Raw genomic sequence first — 23,995 nt, 5'->3', positions numbered from 1 at the left:
ACAAGCATGAGTTTTGATTTCTCAGCAGTAGAATTATAAATTGTCGCTCAGTCATATCAAAGTTGCCCCACCCAGCTCTTTACCTGCAGAGTGACCTCTGACACAGACCAACCTCTCAATATAACACAAACATCTGATGAGAGTTGCAATTGCACACAGCCTGCTAACTGCAAAACATGTACTTCCTATATGCATCTGTCTTTATTGTAGCATTGAAGGAAAATATCAAGCCATTTATATAATCATTCGAATTGTTATTGTCCTTTTCATCATGAAAAAGGTTTTATAGCTTTCCTACACTGTGTGTGTGCAAAAAACCAAGATCATTGTGTAATCCAGCTTGTGAGTGCTCAGTGTCATGAATGTGGCTGGTTAGATTAGATTAGATTAGTACTTGTTCCATTGTTAATAAAAGGTGTCTATACAAGATATTACATTACACAAAATATTACATGATTTTTATTTTTATTTTTGTGGGGGTTGAGGAAATTATCCATTTACTATATCCAAAAATTCATCTAATGAGTAGGAGGAGTCGCCATTAAGAAATTCTTTTAATTTCCTTTTAAATGCTATGTGGCTATCTGTCAGACTTTTGATGCTATTAGGTAAGTGACCAAAGACTTTTGTGGCAGCATAATTTACCCCCTTCTGAGCTAAAGTTAGATTTAAGCTTGAGTAGTGAAGATCATCCTTTCTCTTAGTGTTGTAGCCATGTACACTGCTAGTACTTCTGAATTCATTCGGATTGTTAATAACAAATTTCATAAGTGAATATACCGGGTGATTAAAAAGTCAGTATAAATTTGAAAACTGAATAAATCATGGAATAATGTAGATAGAGGTACAAAATGACACACATGCTTGGAATGACATTGGGTTTTATTAGAACCAAAAAATACAAACATTCAAAAAATATCCGACACATGGCACTTCATCTGATCAGAATAGCAATAATTAGCATAACAAAGTAAGACAAAGCAAAGATGATGTTATTTACAGGAAATGCTCAATATGTCCACAATCATTCCTCAGCAATAGCTGTAGTCTAGGAATAATGTTGTGAACAGTACTGTAAAGCATGTCCGGAGTTATGGTGAGGCATTGGCGTCGGATGTTGTCTTTCAGCATCCCTAGAGATGTTGGTCGATCATGATAAACTTGTGACTTCAGGTAACTCCAAAGCCAATAATCACACGGACTGAAGTCTGGGGACCTGGGAGGCCAAGCATGACGAAAGTGGCGGCTGAGCACATGATCACCACCAAACAACGTGCGCAAGAGATCTTTTGCCCGTCTAGCAATGTTTCCCCCCCCCCCCCCCCCCCCCCCTCTCTAATAAAACCGCATGTCATTCCAAGCATGTCAATTTTTACATCTCTATCTACATTATGCCGTGGTTTATTAAGTTTTAAATTTGTACTGACTTTTTGATCACCCGGTATATATTGTGAAGCTACAGTGAAGATCCCTAGCTCTTTAAATAAGTGTCTGCAGGATTATCTTGGATGAGCTCCAGCAATTATTCTGATCACATGCTTTTGTGCAATGAACACTCTTTTACTCAATGATGAGTTACCCCAGAATATGATGCCATACGAATGCAGAGAATGAAAATAGGCGTGGTAAGCTAATTTACTGAGATGTATATCGCCAAAATTTGCAATGACCCTAGTAGCACAAACGTTTCAGCAGATCCTCAGTGTGTTTTTTGCAGTTCTACCCCTCATCAATGCATACACCTAGAAATTTTGAATATTCTACGCTAGCTACCGATTTCTGATCGAAGTCTATATTTATCAGTGGTGTCATTCCATTTACTGTGTGGAACTGTATATACTGTGTTTTGTCAAGGTTTAATGAGAGCCCATTTGCAGAGAACCACTTAATGATTTTCTGAAAAACATCGTTTACAATTTCACCAGTTAATTCTTGTCTGTTGGGTGTGATAGCTATACTTGTATCATCGGCAAAAAGTACCAGCTTTGCGTCTTCGTGAATATGGAATGGCAAGTCATTAATGTATATTAGGAACAGCAGAGAACCCAAGACCGAACCTTGCGGCACCCCATTCTTGATTGTTCCCCAGTTCGAGAATCCACCAGTTTTCTGCATATTATGTGAACTGCTTATTTCAACTTTTTGCACTCTTCCAGTTAGGAATGATTTAAACCATTTGAGCACTGTCCCATTCATACCACAGTACTTGAGCTTATCTAGAAGTGTTCCATGATTTACACAATCAAAAGCCTTTGAATAGATCACAAAAAATCCCAACGGGTGATTTCTGGTTAGTCAGAGCATTTAATATTTCATTAGTGAAAGTATATATAGCATTTTCCATTGGAAAAAACCTTCTGGAAACCAAACTGACATTTTGTTAAAACTTTATTTTTACAAAGGTTTGAAGTTACTCTAAAATACATTACTTTCCAAGAATTTTGGCTAAGGCAGTCAGAAGAGAGATTCGGCGGTAGACATCAGACGTATCCCCTTTTTTATGCAGTGGTTTAACAATGGCATACTTCAGTCTATCTAGGAAAATACCCTCCTTCAGAGAGCTATTACATATGTGGCTAAGAATCCCACTTATCTCTTGAGAACAAGCTTTTATTATCCTGCTGGAAATGCCATCAATTCCATGTGACCTTTTATTCTTGAGAGTTTATTATCTTTGTAATTTCAGGAGGAGAGGTGGGTGGAATTTCAATTGTATCAAATGGTGTGGGTAAGGCCTCTTCCATTAACTACCTTGCTTTATCTAATTAACATTTAGATCCTATTTTCCCTACAACATTTAAAAAATGATTATTCAAAATGTTTCCTACTTCCGGCTTGTTGTTTATCAAGTTTCCATTCACTTCGATGGTGATGCCATCATCCTGTACTCTTGGTTGCCCTGTCTTACTTGTAATAATATTCCAAATTGTTTTGATTTTGTTATCAGAGGTATTAATCTCGGACATGATGCACATGCTTTTGGACTTTTTAATAACATTTTTTAATGTAGCACAGTAGTTTTTATATTATTTGGTTGTTTCTGGATCATTAATCTTTCTTGTTGTTAGATACAGTTCCCTTTTGTGGTTACAAGATGTTTTTATTCCTTTAGTAAGCAAAGGTTTTTTGCTTGGTTTCTTATTATTAGATTTATCTACTTCCTTGGGGAAACAGTTTTCAAATTCTCTTACAAGTGTATCAGGAAATAAGTTATATTTTAAATTAGCATCAGGTTCCATGTATACCTCATCCCAATCTCACTGCTGAAGATTTTCTCTGAAATTTCTAATTGTTGAGTCATTAATTGGCTTCTTTGGATCTGTAGAAATTAATCGGAGGGCATACTTGTTATTCTTATTGTATCTCACTTTAAAATTGACCTCTGTATGTCTTGAGTGCTTCGTGTCATGTGTTGAGCACTGTGTTTTCGAAACATCTGAGCAGTTATTATTAGAATCATTCTTCAAATTGGGACATAAACTATATCTCGTCGAGTTATAAATTGTGAATGCCCGTTAGTTTCGAACGGCTTCAGAGTGTTAGTTACTTTCTCTGGAATGCAACATTAATTAGGTAACATAGTGGTTTCATTACTTTCTTATTACACATTCAGAGCAGACAATCAGATTCTCTTACTAACCATTTGCCGTGCATATAGCATTTGTTGTGCAGAATTCAGCCTGCCTGGCCTTGTTGGCCATTGGAAATTTTAGTCCTGGTGTACTTAAGTTCTAAATACATCTTTTTTGTTAATGTTAAAGTGAGAAGAATCAATTTCTGTTGTCATATAAATATTCGCTAGTCTCGTATACATTGAAAACATGTTATATAATATTTCTTGATGTTAACATCAAGTAATTGCTTCTCGAAATGCATCATTTGACATTTTATTTGTTAGTAATTGTGTGTGATCAAGCCAGAGTACAATATTCCACTGATTCAGAAACAACCCTCGTACTGTGGAAAATTCTAAAAGCTTTGATTCAGTTTGTTTCTTTGTACAGAACTTGTGCAGAGGCCAGGAGATGTTGCAGTTATTACAGGTGGAGCACGAGGAATTGGAGTGGAAGTGGTGAAGAATTTACTGAAGTGTGATATGCACGTGATTATTGGTGAGTGTGTATGTATGTAACCTGTGTTTGTAACAACAAATTTTTTTTAATATGTTGACCAGTGTACAATAACTAAAGTGCAGAGGTCAGCCAGAACTTGTGAACTGACCACATCTTTACATTAAAAACTACACAATGCTTTAACTGTCCAGGAAATTGCAAAAATCATTAGGTTACTTACAAGTAGTTTTTCACCTGATAATTATGGTATTTCAGTACTGAAATGTTTTGCTGAGTTGATAATGCCCCTCTTGAACTATGTTTCTAATCAGTCAATGAATCGAGATATTTTTGTACATTTAAATATAGTACAGTAAAACGTATTTATAAAAGTGGAACAAGCAAATGACCTATATAGAGCCATTCCTTCCACATGCTTAATGTCTGTTTTCAAAACTGTTAGAGAAGGGAACTTAGAATAGAATATGATGATGATAACAAATGCTTATGTACATAGCAATATTATGTCCTCAGGAACTCAGTTCTAATAGAAATAAACAAGGAGACATTGTTTTGGCACTTTCTGTGATACCAAAGATCTTAGATGTGCGAATCACAAAATTCTAGTATGTAAACTAGAAGCACGGATGGAGTCACATTGACAAATGATACCACAGCAATGAGACTTAATTCAGAGTGATGAAACATTAAATATGGCATTGTGCAAGGTTTTGTGCTGGTCTGCTCCTGTTCATGACTACATAAATTATTTACGTGAGATATTAGAAGACCATTTTTAAATTGTGATGGTTTTTCTAATGGCACACGTATACTGATTTAGGGGTCCAAACATAAATACCGTATACAGCCAAGAGAGTATTGGAAGAGGCTTACAGCAAACAGCCCTACCCTTAGTCTTACGAAGATTCATATTATGTAATACCAAACAAATAAAAATCACATACCTGAACCAGAAGCAGAAATCATACGCACACTCACTAGATAGTTTCCATACAGACTATTCATTCCAATGTAACGTGTAGAATGAAAATTTGTATGTTGAGCTAGAAGTGTGTAACAGCTTGCGACAAATATTAGACAGGAATAGGGAAATCCCCGTGTATTCCAAACTATAGTGAGAGTATCTTATTAGCCAATTATTTTATAATTTATCAGATTTGGGCCTGGGGATCTATGTTCTGGTTAACATAGATGTTTACTACGAACAAGTTTCTTAGGTTTCAGGTATACAAGACAGCTATAGTGGTTTTTGAAATCGATAACGTTACTAAATGCTTAGTGTGAAGTAGAAAACTTTTTTAAGAGGGAAGGGTAGCTGATTAGTGTAAGAGTAGTGGCTTTTACTGAACTACCTAATTTTATGCTATCATATCTAAACAAATATTACCTTTGCTAGTTCCTGTCCTCCACCTACCTACCTCTTTCACCTACTCTATTTTCCCCCCCTCAAAGCCCCAAGCACAGTCTCCTGACTCTGCACCTAGCAGTCCATCCCATCCACACCAAATCCCTGCACACTCCCACAGGCAGCACAGCATCTTCCCCCACCCCCTGCTATTTCCTCCTCCCCCCCCCCCCCCCCCATGCTTCCACATCTCCTCTTAAAGAGTCCTTTTGATTGTGCCTGTCTGTGGCTCAATGCCTCGTCTGTATGGTGAGCAACAATCTACTCTTTGCATATTGTTGTTATTCCATCCTGGACTTACCATTGTCACACGGGGGGGGGGGGGGGGGGGGGGGGGTGAGAGAGTTGTTGGGATGAGGGGAGACATTCTGGGATGGGCCTGAGGATTTGAATAAAGAAAATAAGAATAGGTGGTTTCGCTGGATTTCCAGAATGGAATCACTATGGCAGGGTTTGTAGTCGGATGCCTTCTGTCAGATAATCACTCCAGTTCATCAAGATGGTGGTGGAGCATTGGTGTGCAGGGAGCATGATTAAATCAAGGTCTGTCTTGAGGTTACGGATAACTGTTCTTCCTTCCATTTGCATCTTTGGTCCTGGGAAGGGATGTGGCAAAAAAAGGGTGAGGCCAAGTTGGAAGTAAAGAATTCCTGGAAGATAAATAGGAGGCACATGTTTATATGCCACTAGATCCACAGGAAGTGATGAGACTGAAATTACAAATGATGGGAGATATGAAATTGCTCAGATTGTTACAAGAGATGGAAATTAGTGATGGAGGGATGGGAAAAAGGAAGAGAAAAGGGGTAAGTAGTATGAGAACATGGACTGTAGGAAAGAAACGGAAGTAGACCACCTGGTGGAATTTTGCACATAGCATAATTTAATTGATGCTAACACCCGGTTTAAGAATAAAGGAAGAAGGATGTACACACGTACTCTACCCAACCCAACCACAGGCGTGTGAAGCTGGTGGTACTTGATTTGCCAGTAGGAATTTAATGGCTTTGATAGTCAATGCCTGTGCTGCATAGATACCAGGTTTTCTGGAGCATTATTGTCTGAAGGACGTGTGAACACCTGTGTGATGGATTTTATCTTTGTGGAGATGGTATCAGTCAGGGCACTGTTTATCTTTGCTGGGAATATCTGTTGGATGCACGTGCTACCAATCCACTTGAGTGAGAGCATTTATCAGGCTGGAATTTCTGATAAGATTATTGTGATTATATTCTTGGAAGAATCCCTGTCTTGTATTAGTTCATCTTGTGTGAATAGTAATATTTAATAAAACTATGTAAATGTGTTAATATTTGAAATTTCTAACTAACTAATATTAGTTCAAAAGTGACAGCATCACATATTTGAGAACTGTTAGTGCTTTTATTTTCAAAGAATTGAAATTTTGTTACTGGTGAGGATAGAGATCATTGAAGTGGGACAAAAACTGAACCTTAACTCTAGATTTTAAATGTTTGCAGCAGAGTTAATGTTTCAAAACTTGCCAAACTAGGCTTGAACCCCAGAATCTCGCAATTCATGGGTAGTCCTCTTAGTGACTCATGAGCCACCCTCATGGTGTCAATTCTGCCACATATTTCTAGTGCACAGTACTAATCTGTAAAGAATCTCAGAACAGCGTGCACTTGGCTGCAAAGCCAGGATTCGTTCTGGAGAGTATTTTGACAGCTTCACCTACTGCTTTCATCAGATGTCTTGGTCAGTGGATATTGGCCAAACTGAACTGGATGAACTGCATTTTGCCTTTTGTAACTGAAATCATTTTCTAGCTAACACAGTGGTGTTCCGGTGCAAGTTCTGCCACTGGGCATTCCCCATATGTCAGTTGACAGAAGTCTCTTTTGCTTAAAGTATCTTACCCTCTAATCTGTACCAGCACAATTAGTTTCACTGTGAAAGCTTCAAACATCACAACAGAACATTTTTATAAAAGAAACATAAATAGATAAATTCATAAGAGGGCTATGAGCCATCTGAAATCCAAACAGAGTAAGACAATGAGGTAACCCTTCTGCTTTTGTGTTTAATTGTATCCTGGAGAAAGTAACAAGACAATGGCAGAAAGAAATACACAGGGATATGAAAATAACACAGAAGCTAAAGTAACCTAAATGAGCTTCTCACCCAGTACCTCACTTAATTTGGAGTAGGAATTAAAATCCATGGAGAAGAAAGAAAGACTTTGAGGTTTGCCAATGACATTGTAATTCTGTTGGAGACAGCAAAGGACCTGGAAGACCAGTTGAATGGAATGGACAGTGTCTTGAAAGGACGACGTAAGATGAACGTGAACAAAAGCAAAACAGCAAAACAAGGATAATGGAATGTAGTCAGGTTACCTCAGGTGATGCTAAGGGAGTTAGGTTAGGAAATAAGATACTTAAAATATTAAATGAGTTTTGCTATTTGGGAAGCAAAATGAGTGATGATCATTGAAGTAGAGAGGATATAAAATGTAGACTGGCAATGGCAAGGAAAGCATTTCTAAAGAAAAGAAATTTAACATAGTGTAGATTTAAGTGTGAGGAAGTCTTTTGTGAAAGTATTTGTGTGGATTGTAGCCATGTATGGAAGTGAAACATGGAAGATAAATAGTTTAGACAAAAAGAGAATAGAAGCTTTCAAAATGTGGAGCTACAAAAGTGCTGAGATTAGATGGGTAGATCACATAACTAATGAGGAGGTAGCGAACAGAACTGAGGAGAAGAGGAATTTGTGGCACAATTCGACTAGAAGAAGGGATCGATTGGTAGGGCATGTTCTGAGGCATCTCAGGGATCACCAATTTAGTACTGGAGGGCAGTGTGGAGGGTAAAAATTGTAGAGGGTGACAGAGATGAATACACTAAGCAGATTCAGAAGGATGTAGGTTGCAGTAGTTACTTGGAGATGAAGAAGCTTGCACAGGATAGAGTAGCATGGAGAGCTGCATCAAACCAGTCTCTGGACTGAAGACCACAACAACCACCACCACCACCTCACTTAAAAGGCAGCAGTCAAAGATGGAGACAGTGTTCGGACTGCGGAAGAATACTTTGAAATACAAATGCCCATCTTATCACACCAAATTCAGATGGCAAGCTACTGTATGTATGTAGTACACAGGTGGTGTCCAAACAGAAGCTGTCAGAAATAAACAGAATGAAAGGAAGGAAATTTCTGAATATCGTGGGGCCAAAAGAAGTAATATCAGAAGTTATGAAACAGACTTTAAAAATGCTGTATGGAACTATAGGAAACTATCATTTTCAATTTAGATTTAATAGCAGATTAATTTACATTAAATTGGAGACTAAATAAGAAATGTTGTGAAAACTTGGAAAGATCTCAGCCACAATAAAGGAAGGATGGTGGCTTCTTATGGGCACAATTAAGACACACAAAGCTTTCGGCCAGTAGTGTTTCCTTTCCTCTGGGTTCTGCCGTGAAAAATATAAAATAGAAAATCTGATTGGGTTTTGAATTTTTGATGGAATAAGTTACGGATAAGGCGGACTTCGTATTATTGATTGAGATAGTGCTGTAATTTGACCATGCATGGAAGACCAGGTCAGCAACACTACAGAAAGCGACTATACGGAAATAGCATCAGAAACTAGTTGAAATTTACCTTATAATCTTGTTAGAAACGCAGTACTAATTACAATATAGTCTTCATGGCTGTCCTCATAATTCTCTTATAGGACGACCCGTCTTTCACTTTTCTCCGTCTGTTGAAAACTTTAAGTTGTCACTGTCAGGATTAATTTTTAAATTTGGCGATAACCATTTTGAATCACTATTGAAATAACTTTGTTTCGTAATATAGTTTTAATTTCCACTTAAAAGCATATTTAACACAGTGCCGAAAAATACGTCTTTCATATGAAGACAAGAGAGAGATAGTGAGTAATGAATTAGTTGTTAAAAACAAACACCTACGCAAAAGTAAAAAAAACAATTATTTATAAAAATTGGTTGCTGGCGCAGCACTCTTCTGCGTGCGCGATTGTAAATCCAATCTTTGTATTGGCGGAGGCGCGGTAGTCAAAGTACCGTTACAGGCCACAGCCTTCTTCAGTGAGAGAGAGAGAGAGAGAGAGAGAGAGAGACACACACACACACACACACACACACACACACACACACACACACACACACACAGAGTCAAGCACACCTCAGCATCTTGGGCTGGAATGCAGCTATCACATGGGATGTAAGGGGTATGGATATATGGAGGGGGCGGGGAAGGGGAAGGGATAGTAGTGTACGGGTGGTGAAGTATGCATGGACTAAAATGCCAACAGGCACAGTGTTAGGTCATTGTGGGGCAGGGAGGTGGGGGGAAAAAGGAGCAAAAATAGGAGAGGAGCAGGAAAAGACAGGCAGATGGATTGAAAGAGAGTGGGGGATGAGAATGGGGAGGAGACAATAGGACAGGGGGGGAGGGGGGGGAGGAGGAACTGTTGGGTGGAGGGTGTGGGGACAGTATGTTACTGCAGGTTGAGGCTGGTACAATGACCATTTATACACACAATGTTAATGTTTATATATTTAGTCTTTTTCTGAATAAGTGTTGGTACCGAAGGGTCTGAAGTAGTGACGATCAGCTTTTACCTCGGCAAGTTCTTCGCGTTTCAGTTCCTATGACTGTGAGTTAATTGCGGTCTGCCCAACATCTCCTATATTGTTTCCATGTAGCTTGAATTCAGTGATTGGATATGATTTGTGTTCCATCATGCACAGAATTTTTTCCACCAATACTTCTTTTATAGCTTCAGAGAGAAATAAGCAAAAAGCTTCTGCTTTTAACAACTTTAGGAATTCTATTTTCCATGCAAGCATTTTTAGTATGAGCACTGTTCTCTTCAGTACAACCACCTCTCTCAACATCTCGTCACAAACAGAAGCAGCTAATAAAAAGTAAAATAAAATAAAAAAAACTGAAGTCTGCTTTTTTCATTATTTTTACATACATTACAGCAAGAATAGCAAGAGTGGTGGATTTATCAAATGAGAAAGCAAGAACAGGAAGAGTATTCTTGCAGAAGAGTGAGAGGGGCTGTGTTGTAGAATAAAGGAATACTACCGAAAGAGGGAAGAACTTAAGAAGGAAAGTCAATTGTTTAATCATAGCCCATAGGTGGCTGAAATAATTACGGTAAAAATTACCAAAAAGAAGGAAGTGGACATATTGAACTAGAGGTCAAAGGCTGAAATATTGTGCAAATATGAGGATGGTTCTGATAAAAGTAAATTGAAAGGGAAGTCAGAAGTTGTTGAATGGGCTTACTATTACTACATCAAAGCTAAACATAATTTCAATACCATAATATGTTTCAATGTCACATGTACAGGTATAAAAATGTAGACATTTGGGATAAATTTTCAGAGTTAATGTTCTCAGTTTCTTCCCACAATATTTTGACAACCTAGTTACTTTAAACACCAGAGGAAGAGAACAAGTTGTTGTTGAAATAACATGGAAGGAAAATGATGTTAACTCAGCTGCACATCCAGAAACTTAAAATAAATTTTTATATTTCTTTCCTAACTAACGAAGGACAAAGAAAAAATAAGGTATAAAAACTAGTACCTTAATGTTGCTGTAGGATGAATTAAATGAATTTGACTGTCACTGATGCATTTGTTTGTGATGATACATTTTTTGGAAGGTTGAGAGTGCTCACTATTACAATATGTCGACTAGTGACCTTGATTTTGGAATGTTTATTTCAACAAAGAAAGGGAGCTGCATTTCATAATCTGTCACTAATACTTCAGTAAATTACATTAACTTGTTCATATTTTTGAAAGAACTTTACCGTAAATGTAGGAATTCTATCAGAGAAGTCACATAACTACACATTACAATTGATGACACGTGTCTAATTAAAACTGCCTTCCTCTGCGTTGTTTCTAGGTCCCTGGTTCAATACACAATACAAGGGATAAACTGCTTTTCCTGTACTTCAGCAGTGGCAACATTCTTGTTCAGCAGTGTCTAACTGAAAAATACTGCATGCAGCAGTAGATGGTAATGGCATATGTCACTTGAAATGTGAGATTTCTTTTTCCAGACAAACTTTGTGTGAAGGACTTGCACATTTCCCACACATTTTTAGTCATTTCTTTCTTGAGTTTTTAAGCCCTAGATGATTGTCCTCACACTTTCCTGAGTTCCTCCATTTCGTATAAAAAAACTGTGCCAAGAGTTTTCATCATGGGAATGGAAACTTACAGTAAAGCTTCAGATTCTGTGGACAGAAATGTTTTACTGAATATTTCTTGTGGCAGATGGCTGGACCCTGTAAAAAGTACATTGGAAGGCACAATTGCTAGGCTTGTGTAGCAAAGCACAATGTCACGAAGCTTTGAAATGGATTCACGAGGTTGCCAATATGAGGAGTCATCACTGAGGTTGTGAGTGATGTGCCCAAACAGTGGAGACAGATGAACAATACTGTGGCTATTGAAGGTGTACAAATTGGATGCAAAATACAGTACACTTCCTAGTCATCACCTAGAATAGGGCATCATTATACAAGAAAGTTTAAGGTGCATAATTCGTACTGAAATTGCAGGGAAAACTGATCTCGAAATAGTGCCTGAGCAGACTTGAGGTATGGTATGCAGAAAGCAAGTGTAAAGTCAAAAGTAAAGTGCTTTCAAGGAGAGCATAAAGAGTTCACCTACAATCAAACAAGATCATAATAGACAGAAATTATATGTTGCAAAAATGATGACTGGAAAAAAACCACATGTAAAGGTGTGCCAAATTGTGACATTATATGGCAGTAATCAGAAACAGTGCATAATATGCAATGGAGACACCCCCCCCCCCCTCCCCCTTAGGGAACAGAACCTGTATCAGAGTGAAAGAACATTGAAAGGTCTTGAGAGACATCTAGGGCATGGAAAAAATAAGATGAGGTATCGGCAGTTAAAGACAGCACCTTCACAAGTATTTGGAAGCAATTTCTAGCAAGACACAGACAGAAGACTGAGATTTCCAGAGTGCATCATGAGGATGGACAGCCATGTTATACCAACCACATATGAAATGCAGTATGTACTATGAGGAATGGCTGGGTGAAAGAAGCAGTTTATATAAAGGGAAAAATTCATACACATCATTACAGTATATGTTCAGTTGTAGGACAGCAGTGGAAGATCATGTAGTGTAACATATCACTTTGCTAAAGTGATGTTATGCAAGCATTCACCGAACCGACGAATGACGATTGCCACTATAAAAACTTTATTTTGGTAATGAATTAGTATATCCTACTTTTTGGACGCATGTTTTATTTATGTACATGTATTAAGAAATGGGTGGCTGCAGCATATCTGCAAGTCAGGACAACAATAGGAATCGTATCATGTTCATGGTACCTGCTGGTTGGGCGGTTTTATTCCGTGTCATTGGGACCTGCCTTGGAGATATGATGCAAGTCATTGAGCAAGAGTGACCATGACAGTATCCATGATTTCACAGGGACAAGAGAAAACCTGTTATCTAGTCTTCCAGTGGGAATCTGTTAACTGAGACACACTGTTTTTGGACATAATCCTTATCAGTGTATATGATGTTCTGAGTAACGAAGGAATTTTGTTATGAAACTTCCTGGCAGATTAAAACTGTGTGCCGGACCGAGACTTGAACTATGTACCTTTGCCTTTCACGGGCAAGTGCTCTAAAGCTGTGAGGACGGGGCATGAGTCATGCTAGGGTAGCTCAGTTGGTAGAGCACTTGCCCGCAAAAGGCAAAGGTCCCAAGTTTGAGTCTAGTCCGGCACACAGTTTCAATCTGCCAGGAAGTTTCATATCAGCGCATACTCCGCTGCAGAGTGAAAATCTCATTCTGTAAATTTTGTTACGCATAATCACTGTAAATGAGTACAGCATACAATACATTGTTTATGAGAAGAATCATATTTATTTCAACAATCGGATGTAGGATAGTATGCGTAACTTCCGGCAGTAACTGCAGCACTTCATTTCTCGAAGTCTAATCAGAAGGTTGGTGGTGAACTGAAATAATGTGAACAAGATTGAATAATAGGAAACTGTACCTCCCAATCAGCCTTCACATCACAATGCTATATCGAAGTAAAGAAGCAGCAGAACATTTCAATTGTAGGTGGACTGAGTCAGGATCAAAAATGAACATTACAGGAGTACAGGAGGGACGAGAGAATTGAGAGGTATTGCATGCTGAATAAGTTACTCTTGATCCTAAATGGTCAACATGCTTGAGAAGAAAAGTTGAGCACCCAGAAAAGGAAGAGAAAACAAAATGAAATTTCACAGGTTGAGATGGTATGAATGTTGTTTCGGTGACTACAGAATTGTGTCAGTTATAAAAACCTTGGCAATAATAACTCACTTATCGGGATGATGTAGCATCTCATCTGGCTTGGATGCAGGCACTCGTTCAGTTGCAAAGAGTGTCATAAAGCTGTCGTAGCCTCTAGCGAGATAAGCTGGCTCACATCTGTTGTAAATGGTCTTCTATATCTCGGATACTGGTAGTGCTATAGAATTGATGCCCCAGTTAGTCTTGCACGTGATATACCGTGGACATATCTGAGGAGATTGCTGGCCATTGAAAAACATTTCAAGATGATAACACTGTTGTCACCTTGAAAAACATTTCAAGAATGAGACCTCACCCCAGATCGCAACTGTACTCACTGACAGTGATCAACTGGGCTAGGAAAGACTTGCGGTTAATCACTGAACATAATTTGACACCATTCCTGGTTGCGATTCCACTCCAAATGAAGTTTTTTGAGTTGTGGTATTAATGGCAGCCTGTGCGTGAGATAGAATTCCCCAGTGTGCCTGCTGATAGTCTCTTACCAATGGTGTCGGACGATACAGTGTTGCAGTGAGTGCATTACTTGTTCTCGGATGGCAGGTGTGCATCATACGCACTCTGTGCACATTACGGCAGTACTCCCTTGTGGTGTTCAGATGTGGGCAACTGGAACCTTGAGGAGTGTCTCTTCCCCTCATGTTCTCATGCGGTCAAACGTCAGGTCACTGTCACATCCAAATGCCCTGTAAATCTGCATATTGCAACAGTAGACCAACTTGCCAAATGGAGACCCACAATGAGGCCCCCTTTCAAGCTCTGTCAGGTGGTAATGATGTTGCCTCACAAGAGTACATGTCATCTCTGGGTCTTACACAGTGATCACTCATCTGATACTACATACACCCTATGAGGTCTGGTAACAACACTAAACACAAACAACACTAATGCACTCTGGTGGCCATTCTACCTGATGCAGAGAATTGACAGTCTAATCATTTACATACCCACCGATTGTGTGTACATGTATGAAGTTACGTGGACATCCAAGCATGTTGTCTTGAGTGCTTCACAATTTTTTTGTAAGGGGGACTATTATTATTATTATTTCTATCCTTTCTCAGACGTTATGTCTGGTTAAAAATGGAAAGTGACGTGGACCTTGATCAAGCGTGACTTCCTTTTAACTGTACGGTATTTGTTACATTGCATTTAGGAACTTTCGGCTAATTGAACATGTATTAATGATATCAATATAATAGAGGGAAACATTTCACGTGGGAAAAATATATCCAAAAACAAAGATGATGTGACTTACCGAACGAAAGCGCTGGCAGGTCGATAGACACACAAACATACACACAAAATTCTAGCTTTCGCAACAAATGGTTGCTTCGTCAGGAAAGAGGGAAGGAGAGGGAAAGACGAAAGGATGTGTGTTTTAAGGGAGAGGGTAAGGAGTCATTCCAATCGCGGGAGCGGAAAGACTTACCTTAAGGGGGGGAAAAGGACGGGTATACACTCGCACGCGTGCTCACACACACGCACACACGCGCACACGAGCAGACATATTTAAAGACAAAGAGTTTGGGCAGAGATGTCAGTCAAGGCGGAAGTGCAGAGGCAAAGATGATGTTGAATGACAGGTGAGGTATGAGTGGCGGCAACTTGAAATTAGCAGAGATTGGGCCTGGTGGGTAACGGTAACGCTAATTTCAAGTTGCCGCCACTCATACCTCACCTGTCATTCAACATCATCTTTGCCTCTGCACTTCCGCCTCGACTGACATCTCTACCCAAACTCTTTGTCTTTAAATATGTCTGCTTGTGTCTGTATATGTGTGGATGGATATGTGTTTGTGTGCGCGAGTGTATACCCGTCCTTTTTTCCCCCTAAGGTAAGTCTTTCCGCTCCCGGGATTGGAATGACTCGTTACCCTCTCCCTTAAAACCCACTTCCTTTCGTCTTTCCCTCTCCTTCCCTCTTTCCTGACGAAGCAACCGTTTGTTGTGAAAGCTAGAATTTTGTGTGTATGTTTGTGTTTGTTTGTGTGTCTATCGACCTGCCAGCGCTTTCGTTCGGTAAGTCACATCATCTTTGTTTTTTGAACATGTATTAATAATTACAGATTTCTGTAGTTGTATATATACGTTTGGATGTAGCTGTATTGCATTGATGTACTGGTGGATATTGTGTGGTATGACTCCTGTAGTTGATAGTATAATTGGTATAATGTCAACTTTATCCTGATACTATATGTCCTTGACTTCCTCAGCCAGTTGGATGTATTTTTCAATTTTTTCTGCTGTTTTCTTCTGTATATTTGTTGTATTGGGTATGGATATTTAGATTAGTTATGTTAATTTCTTCTTTTTATTGGTGAGTATGATGTCAGGTTTGTTATGTGGTGGTGTCTTATCTGTTGTTATGGTTCTGTTCCAGTACAATTTGTATTCATCATTCTTCAGTACATTTTGTGGTGCATACTTGTATGTGGGAACATGTTGTTTTATTAGTTTATGTTGTAGGGCAAGTTGTTGATGTATTATTTTTGCTACATTGTCATGTCTTCCGGGGTATTCTGTATTTGCTAGTATTGTACATCCGCTTGTTATGTGATCAACTGTTTCTATTTGTTGTTTGCAAAGACTGCATTTATCTGTTGTGGTGTTGGGATCTTTAATAATATGCTTCCTGTAATATGTCGTCATAACTGCCGCCTGCTTCACGTCTGCTGTGCAGCGAGCTACCTTAATTTAAGTATTAACTGTATTTTTCTTACTTGTCACTTCTTCTTCCATGTGTTTTTGCTTTTAGGAAGCTTTAATTGTCGAGTGCTAGTAATAGTGTTCCATAGATTTCGTGTTTGTTTTGAATACAGTCAGAGAGAGTCTCTTTGGTCAGCCACAGTGCCAGTAGTGCTAGTGTTTGTTTTGAATACAGTCCAGAGACAGGTAGTGCTATTTTAATTGTTTTCTACAAGAAGTGGCTAGCAATCACAGTTTAGTCAACAATCAGCCGTCTTTAGTGAATTAGCAGACTAGTTAAAAGTTGATTAACTCTCTACAGTAAATTGATTCCTTAGGATGGATAGGATGTGTGACTGCTGTGTACGGATGCAGGAGGAGCTGACCACTGTTCACGAACAGCTGAGCGTGTTGATGGCCGCGGTCAGCCGTCTTCAGGCTGCTGCAATGGGGAGTCTGGTGCGTTGCATGGTACACCCACTGTCCCTGCTGTCGAGACATCTTCGCGGGTACCGGGCACGGTTGGGCCACCCTCTCCCCAAGGGGAGTGGTGGGTTCAGCAGCGTTCGCGGCGCACGAGGTGGAGGGTAAATGTGGAGGCTGGCCGTGTGGCATCGCCCGCTCTGCCTCTGAGTGGACATGTGGCTGCTCCTTCAGCAAGGTCCGAGCAGGCACACGGGGGGAGGGGTTTATTAGTTATTGGGAGCTCCAACGTTAGGTGGGTGATGGAGCCCCTTAGGGAGATAGCGGAAAGGTCGGGGAAGAAGGCCAGTGTTCACTCTGTCTGCTTGCCGGGGGGTCTCATCCGAGATGTGGAGGAGGCCCTGCCGGCAGCGATAGAGAGCACCGGGTGCACCCGACTGCAAATTGTTGCTCATGTCGGCACCAATGACTCCTGCCGTCTGGTTTCAGAGGTCATCCTCAGTTATACAGGCGGTTGGCGGAATTGGTGAAGGCGGAAACCCTCGCTTGTGGGGTGGAATCAGAGCTAACTATTTGTAGTATCGTTCCCAGAACCTATCGCGGTCCTCTGGTTTGGAGCCGAGTGGAAGGCTTAAACCAGAGGCTCAGACGATTCTGCAGAGATCTGGGGTGCAAATTTCTTGACCTCCGCTATCGGGTGGAGAAATGTAGGGTCACCCTGAATAGGTCAGGTGTGCACTACACGCCGGAAGTGGCTACGAGGGTAACGGAGTACGTGCGGAGCGATAACATATTAGACCTTCTGTTGACAAACAGACCCGAACTATTTGAAACAGTTAACGCAGAACAGTGAATCAGCGATCATAAAGTGGTTACAGCTTCGCTGATTTCAGCCGTAAATAGAAATATTAAATAAAGGTAGGAAGATTTTTCTGTTTAGCAAAAGTGACAAAAAGCAGATTACAGGTACCTGACAGCTCAACACAGAAGTTTTGTCTCAAGTACAGATAGTGCTGAGGATCAGTGGACAAAGTACAAAACCATCGTACAATATGCGTTAGGTGAGTATGTGCCAAGCAAGATCGTAAGAGATGGAAAAGAGCCACCGTGGTACAACAACCGAGTTAGAAAACCGCTGCGGAAGCAAAGGGAATTTCACAGCAAACATAAAAATAGCCAAAGCCTTGCAGACAAACAAAAATTACGCGAAGCGAAATGTAGTGTGAGGAGGGCTATGCGAGAGGCGTTCAATGAATTCGAAAGTAAAGTTCTATGTACTGACTTGGCAGAAAATCCTAAGAAATTTTGGTCTTATGTCAACACGGTAGGTGGATCAAAACAAAATGTCCAAACACTCTGTGACCAAAATCGTACTGAAACAGAGGATGACAGACTAAAGGCCGAAATACTAAATGTCTTTTTCGAAAGCTGTTTCACAGAGGAAGACTGCACTGTAGTTCCTTCTCTAGATTGTCGTACAGATGACAAAATGGTAGATATAGAAATAGATGACAGAGGGATAGAGAAACAATTAAAATCGCTCAAAAGAGGAAAGGCCGCTGGACCTGATGGGATACAGTTCGATTTTACACAGAGTACGCGAAGGAACTTGCCCCCCTTCTTACAGCGGTGTACCGTAGGTATCTAGAAGAGCATAGCGTTCCAAAGGATTGGAAAAGGGTACAGGTCATCCCCGTTTTCAAGAAGGGACGTCGAACAGATGTGCAGAACTATAGACCTATATCTCTAACGTCGATCAGTTGTAGAATTTTGGAACACGTATTATGTTCGAGTATAATGACTTTTCTGGAAACTAGAAATCTACTCTGTAGGAATCAGCATGGGTGTCGAAAAATACGATCGTGTGAAAACCAGCTCACGCTACTCGTCCACAAGACTCGGAGGGCCATAGACACGGGTTCCCAGGTAGGTGCCTTGTTTCTTGACTTCCAAAAGGCATTTGATACAGTTCCCCACAGTCGTTCAATGATCAAAGTAAGAGCATATGGACTATCAGACCAATTGTGTGATTGGATTGAAGAGTTCCTAGATAACAGAACGCAGCATGTCATTCTCAATGGAGAGAAGTCTTCCGAAGTAAGAGCGATTTCAGGTGTGCCGCAGGGGAGTGTCATAGGACCGTTGTTATTCACAGTATACATAAATGACCTTGTGGATGACATCGGAAGTTCACTGAGGCTTTTTGCAGATGATGCTGTGGTGTATCGAGAGGTTGTAACAATGGAAAATTGTACTGAAATGCAGGAGGATCTGCAGCGAATTGACGCCTGGTGCAGGGAATGGCAATTGAATCTCAATGTAGACAGGTGTAATGTGCTGCGAATACATAGAAAGATAGATCCCTTATCATTTAGCTACAAAATAGGTCAGCAACTGGAAGCAGTTAATTCCATAAATTATCTGGGAGTACGCATTAGGAGTGATTTAATATGGAATGATCATATAAAGTTGATCATTGGTAAAGCTGATGCCAGACTGAGATTCATTGGAAGAATCCTAAGGAAATGCAATCCGAAAACAAAGGAAGTAGGTTACAGTACGCTTGTTCACCCACTGCTTGAATATTGCTCAGCAGTGTGGGATCTGTACCAGATATGGTTGATAGAAGAGATAGAGAGGATCCAACGGAGAGCAGCGCACTTCGTTACAGGATCATTTAGTAATCGTGAAAGCATTACGGAGATGATAGATAAACTCCAGTGGAAGACTCTGCAGGAGAGACGCTCAGTAGCTTGGTACGTGCTTTTGTTAAAGTTTCGAGAACATACCTTCACCGAAGAGTCAAACAGTATATTGCTCCCTCCTACGTATATCTCGCGAAGAGACCATGAGGATAAAATCAGAGAGATTAGAGCCCACACAGAAGCATACCGACAAGCCTTTCCACCAACAATATGAGACTGGAATAGAAGGGAGAACCGATAGAGGTACTCAGGGTACCCTCCGTTACACACCGTCAGGTGGCTTGCGGAGTATGGACGTAGATGTAGTTGTAGATGTAGATCTGGTGTTTATTGTTTGATCCTGTATTGCAATCATGAATTCTTCCGTCTCACTGTATATATTGCCTTTTGTTAGCCATGTGTTGGATGCGTCTTGATCGATGTGTGGCTATGTTAGATGATACGGGTGCTTGCCATGTAGTGTTTTCTTTTTCCAATTTACTTTCTTCGTATCTGTTAATGTTATGTGGTCTAAAGGGTTGTAGAAGTGGTTATGAAATTGCAGTGGTGTAGCCGATGTATTTGAGTGATTGCTTTGTGTATTTTGCTAGTTTCTGCTCGTTCTATAAAGAATTTTCTTAAATTGTCTACCTGTCCATAATGTAGGTTTTTTATATCGATAAATCCCCTTCCTCCTTCCTTTCTGCTTAATGTGAATCTTTCTGTTGCTGAATGTATGTGATGTATTCTATATTTGTGGCATTGTGATCGTGTAAGTGTGTTGAGTGCTTCTAGGTCTGTGTTACTCCATTTCACTACTCCAAATGAGTAGGTCAATATTGGTGTAGCATAAGTATTTATAGCTTTTGTCTTGTTTCTTGCTGTCAATTCTGTTTTCAGTATTTTTGTTAGTCTTTGTCTGTATTTTTCTTTTAGTTCTTCTTTAATATTTGTATTATCTATTCCTATTTTTTGTCTGTATCCTAGATATTTATAGGCATCTGTTTTATCCATCGCTTCTATGCAGTCACTGTGGTTATCCAATATGTAATCTTCTTGTTTAGCATGTTTTCCCTTGACTATGCTATTTTTCTTACATTTGTCTGTTCCAAAAGCCATATTTATATCATTGCTGAAGACTTCTGTTATCTTTAGTAATTGGTTGAGTTGTTGATTTGTTGCTGCCAGTAGTTTTATATCATCCATGTATAGCAAATGTGTGATTTTGTGTGGGTATGTTCCAGTAATATTGTATCCATAATTTGTATTGTTTAGCATGTTGGATAGTGGGTTCAGAGCAAGGCAGAACCAGAAAGGACTTAATGATTCTCCTTGGTATATTCCACGCTTAATCTGTATTGGCTGTGATGTGATATTATTTGAATTTGTTTGGATATTAAGTGTGGTTTTCCAATTTTTCATCACTATGTTTAGGAACTGTATCAATTTAGGATCTACTTTGTATATTTTCAATATTTGTAGTAACCATGAGTAACTATCAAAAGCTTTTTGGTAATCAATGTATGCATAGTGTAGCGACCTTTGTTTAGTTTTAGCTTGATATGTCACCTCTGCATCTATTATCAATTGCTCTTTACATCCTCGTGCTCCTTTGCAACAGCCTTTTTGTTCTTCATTTATAATTTTGTTCTGTGTTGTATGTGTCATTACTTTCTGTGTAATGACTGAAGTTAATATTTTGTATATTGTCAGTAGGCATGTTATGGGGCGATATTTAGCTGGGTTTGCTGTGTCTGCTTGATCTTTAGGTTTCAGATAAGTTATTACATGTGTAAGTGTATCAGGGAATGTGTATGGGTCTGCAATATAACTGTTAAATAATTTAGTTAGATGTGAATGTGTTGAGGTGAATTTCTTTAGCCAGAAATTTGCTATTTTATCTTTTGCAGGGGCTTTCCAATTGTGCGTAGAATTAATTGATCGGGTGACTTCATGTTGCAAAATTATCACTTCAGGCATTTGTGGTATCATCTTGTATGTATCTGTTTCTGCTTGTATCCACCGTGCATGCCTGTTGTGTTGTACCGGGTTTGACCATATGTTGCTCCAGAAGTGTTCCATGTCTGTTATGTTTGGTGGATTGTCTATTTTAATGTATGTGTTATCTATTGTCTGGTAAAATTTCTTTTGGTTTGTGTTGAATGGTTGGTTTTGTTTCCTTCTATTTTCACTTGTTTTGTATCTTCTAAGTTGTTTGGCCAATGCTTGTAATTTCTGCTTCTTTTCATCTAATTGCTCTATCACTTCTTGTTGTGAGATTTTACCTAACCTCCTTTTTTTTTTTTTTTTTTTTTCTGACATTTCATTTCTTATAAATTGTGTTAGCTGTCCGATGTCTTTTCTCAATTTTTCTATTTTGATCTGTAGCCTGTGTTGCCATGCTGGTTTTGTTGGTTTCTTCTGTGTGTTGGTTGGTTCTGATCTCTGCCTAGTGTGTGTATTTAGTGTAGTGAGTGCTCCTATATAAACCAGTAGTTGTAACTCTTCCATAGTTGTGTTTTCATTTATTTTGTTGTGTATGATTGTGTTGATAGTTTTTATTGTTGTTTCGACTTGTGGGTTATTTGGCAGTCTATGCAAGAACAGTCTAATGTCTGTATTTGTGTCTTTGTATTCTATATATGTCATCTGAAATTTTTCTTCTATATCTAACATGTGTGTCACTTCGTGTTCTATTTGTGCTTGTTCTGGTGGCTGTCTTAAGATTTCGTTTTTCCCTGACTATTTAATTGATGCGTGTTGTTCTTTGTTTGTTTGCTCTGGGATGTTTGAGTCCATTACTGTATTTTCTTCTTCTTCTGATTGCACATTATTTTGTTCCAGTATTTGTTTTACTTGTTGTTTGATGTTTTCTAATTCTGACTGGGGTATCCTGTTACTTTTGATTATTACACGGATCTGATCAGCTAGTTGTTGTTCTGTTAAAAATTTTAATTCCGGGTATGTGGTAATAAATGTTGTGTATACTTGTGATCTGTATCCAGTTGTGTTGGTTCCTAGGTTTGTTGCTTGGTAATAACAGAACATGAGGTGTCGATTAACTTCATCTGACCATCTCATCCTCTGTCTTTGTTTTCCTTCTAGGGTGGTTGCAGGAAGCATATCCTGCAAAACACCTCTATTTGGATTTATTATTATTATTATTATTATTATTATTATTATTTCTTTACTTTCTCAGACGTTAAGTCTGGTTAAAAATGGGACTTGACGCGGACCTTGATCAAGCGTCACTTCCTTTTAACTGTACAGTATATGTTATATTGCATTTAGTAACTTTCGGGTAATTGAACATGTATCAATAATTACGGATTTCTGTAATTGTATATATAAGTTTGGATGTAGCTGTATTGTATTGATGTAATGGTGGATATTGTGTGGTATGACTCCTGTAGTTGATAGTATGATTGGTGTTATTATTATTATTATTATTATTATTATTATTATTATTATTATTATTATTTTACTGCTACTAATGTTATATTCATTCCATGAGCATGAAGTTGGTATTTAATTTGTTTTAATTCAGTCAATTGTCTGATACTGACATATGACTGATGTTAAGATAGCCTTTACAAAAATACTTATTTCAAAGTAGGCAAACTAGTGGAAAATCTCAACTAGTTACCTGTTTCTGTACTAAATTTTTATGGAAATATCATTAATTTCAAATGGTTTTAGGCTGCAGAAACACGAAAGCTGGAGAGAGAACAATTGAAAGAATCCGTTCATTGGGTGTCACTAGTGGTTCTGCAGAATGTTTTACACTAGACATGGCGTCTTTTAAATCTATTAAGGAATTTGCTGCAAATGTAACTGTGAAACATCCTGCTTTACATCTTCTTATTAACAATGGTGAGTAGGGATGTCACTTCATGTAATTTGTTATGATAGTCATAATTCAGAATGCTTCAGTTTCAAAATATTTTACAACTTTCTGATTGTATACAAATTTAACAGCTGGTAATGTGGTGCTGCCAGGATGCTCATACATCCTAATCTTGTATCAGGTAGGAAGAGGACTGGACTGTGTCTACAGTGCAAAAATGAACTTCATTTATTTACTTGTTTTTAAATTATGAAGGAAGTTTAGAAAGGAAAATCTTTTGCAACTTCAGTCATTAACATACTATGTTTTTTCACTTTGTGTAGTGTGCAGGTTTACATTTCTGAACATTTAAAGCAAGTTGCCAATATTTGCACCACTTCAAAATCTTATCATGATCTGACTTGATATTTATCCAACTTCTTTCAGACTGTACTCCATTATAGATAATTGCATCATCTGTAAAAGGTCTGAGGTTCTAATTAATATTTTCTGTA

The 23,995-nt window shown here is 38.9% G+C and overlaps 1 protein-coding gene across 1 annotated transcript in view; it reads left to right on the top strand.

Annotated features, from left to right (window-relative positions):
- LOC124621872 (dehydrogenase/reductase SDR family member on chromosome X) overlaps positions 1-23,995 on the top strand; it is a 66,601-nt gene that overhangs the window by 1,693 nt on the left and 40,913 nt on the right. The window contains exons 2-3 of the mRNA XM_047147336.1: positions 4,005-4,112; positions 23,354-23,527. Of these exons, the coding sequence (XP_047003292.1) occupies positions 4,005-4,112; positions 23,354-23,527 (282 nt within the window). The remainder of the gene's footprint in view (positions 1-4,004; positions 4,113-23,353; positions 23,528-23,995) is intronic.

This window comes from Schistocerca americana, chromosome 7, assembly GCF_021461395.2.
Source record: "Schistocerca americana isolate TAMUIC-IGC-003095 chromosome 7, iqSchAmer2.1, whole genome shotgun sequence".
Classification (NCBI taxonomy): Eukaryota; Metazoa; Arthropoda; class Insecta; order Orthoptera; family Acrididae; genus Schistocerca; species Schistocerca americana.
This window is presented reverse-complemented; position numbering and strand designations above follow the sequence as displayed.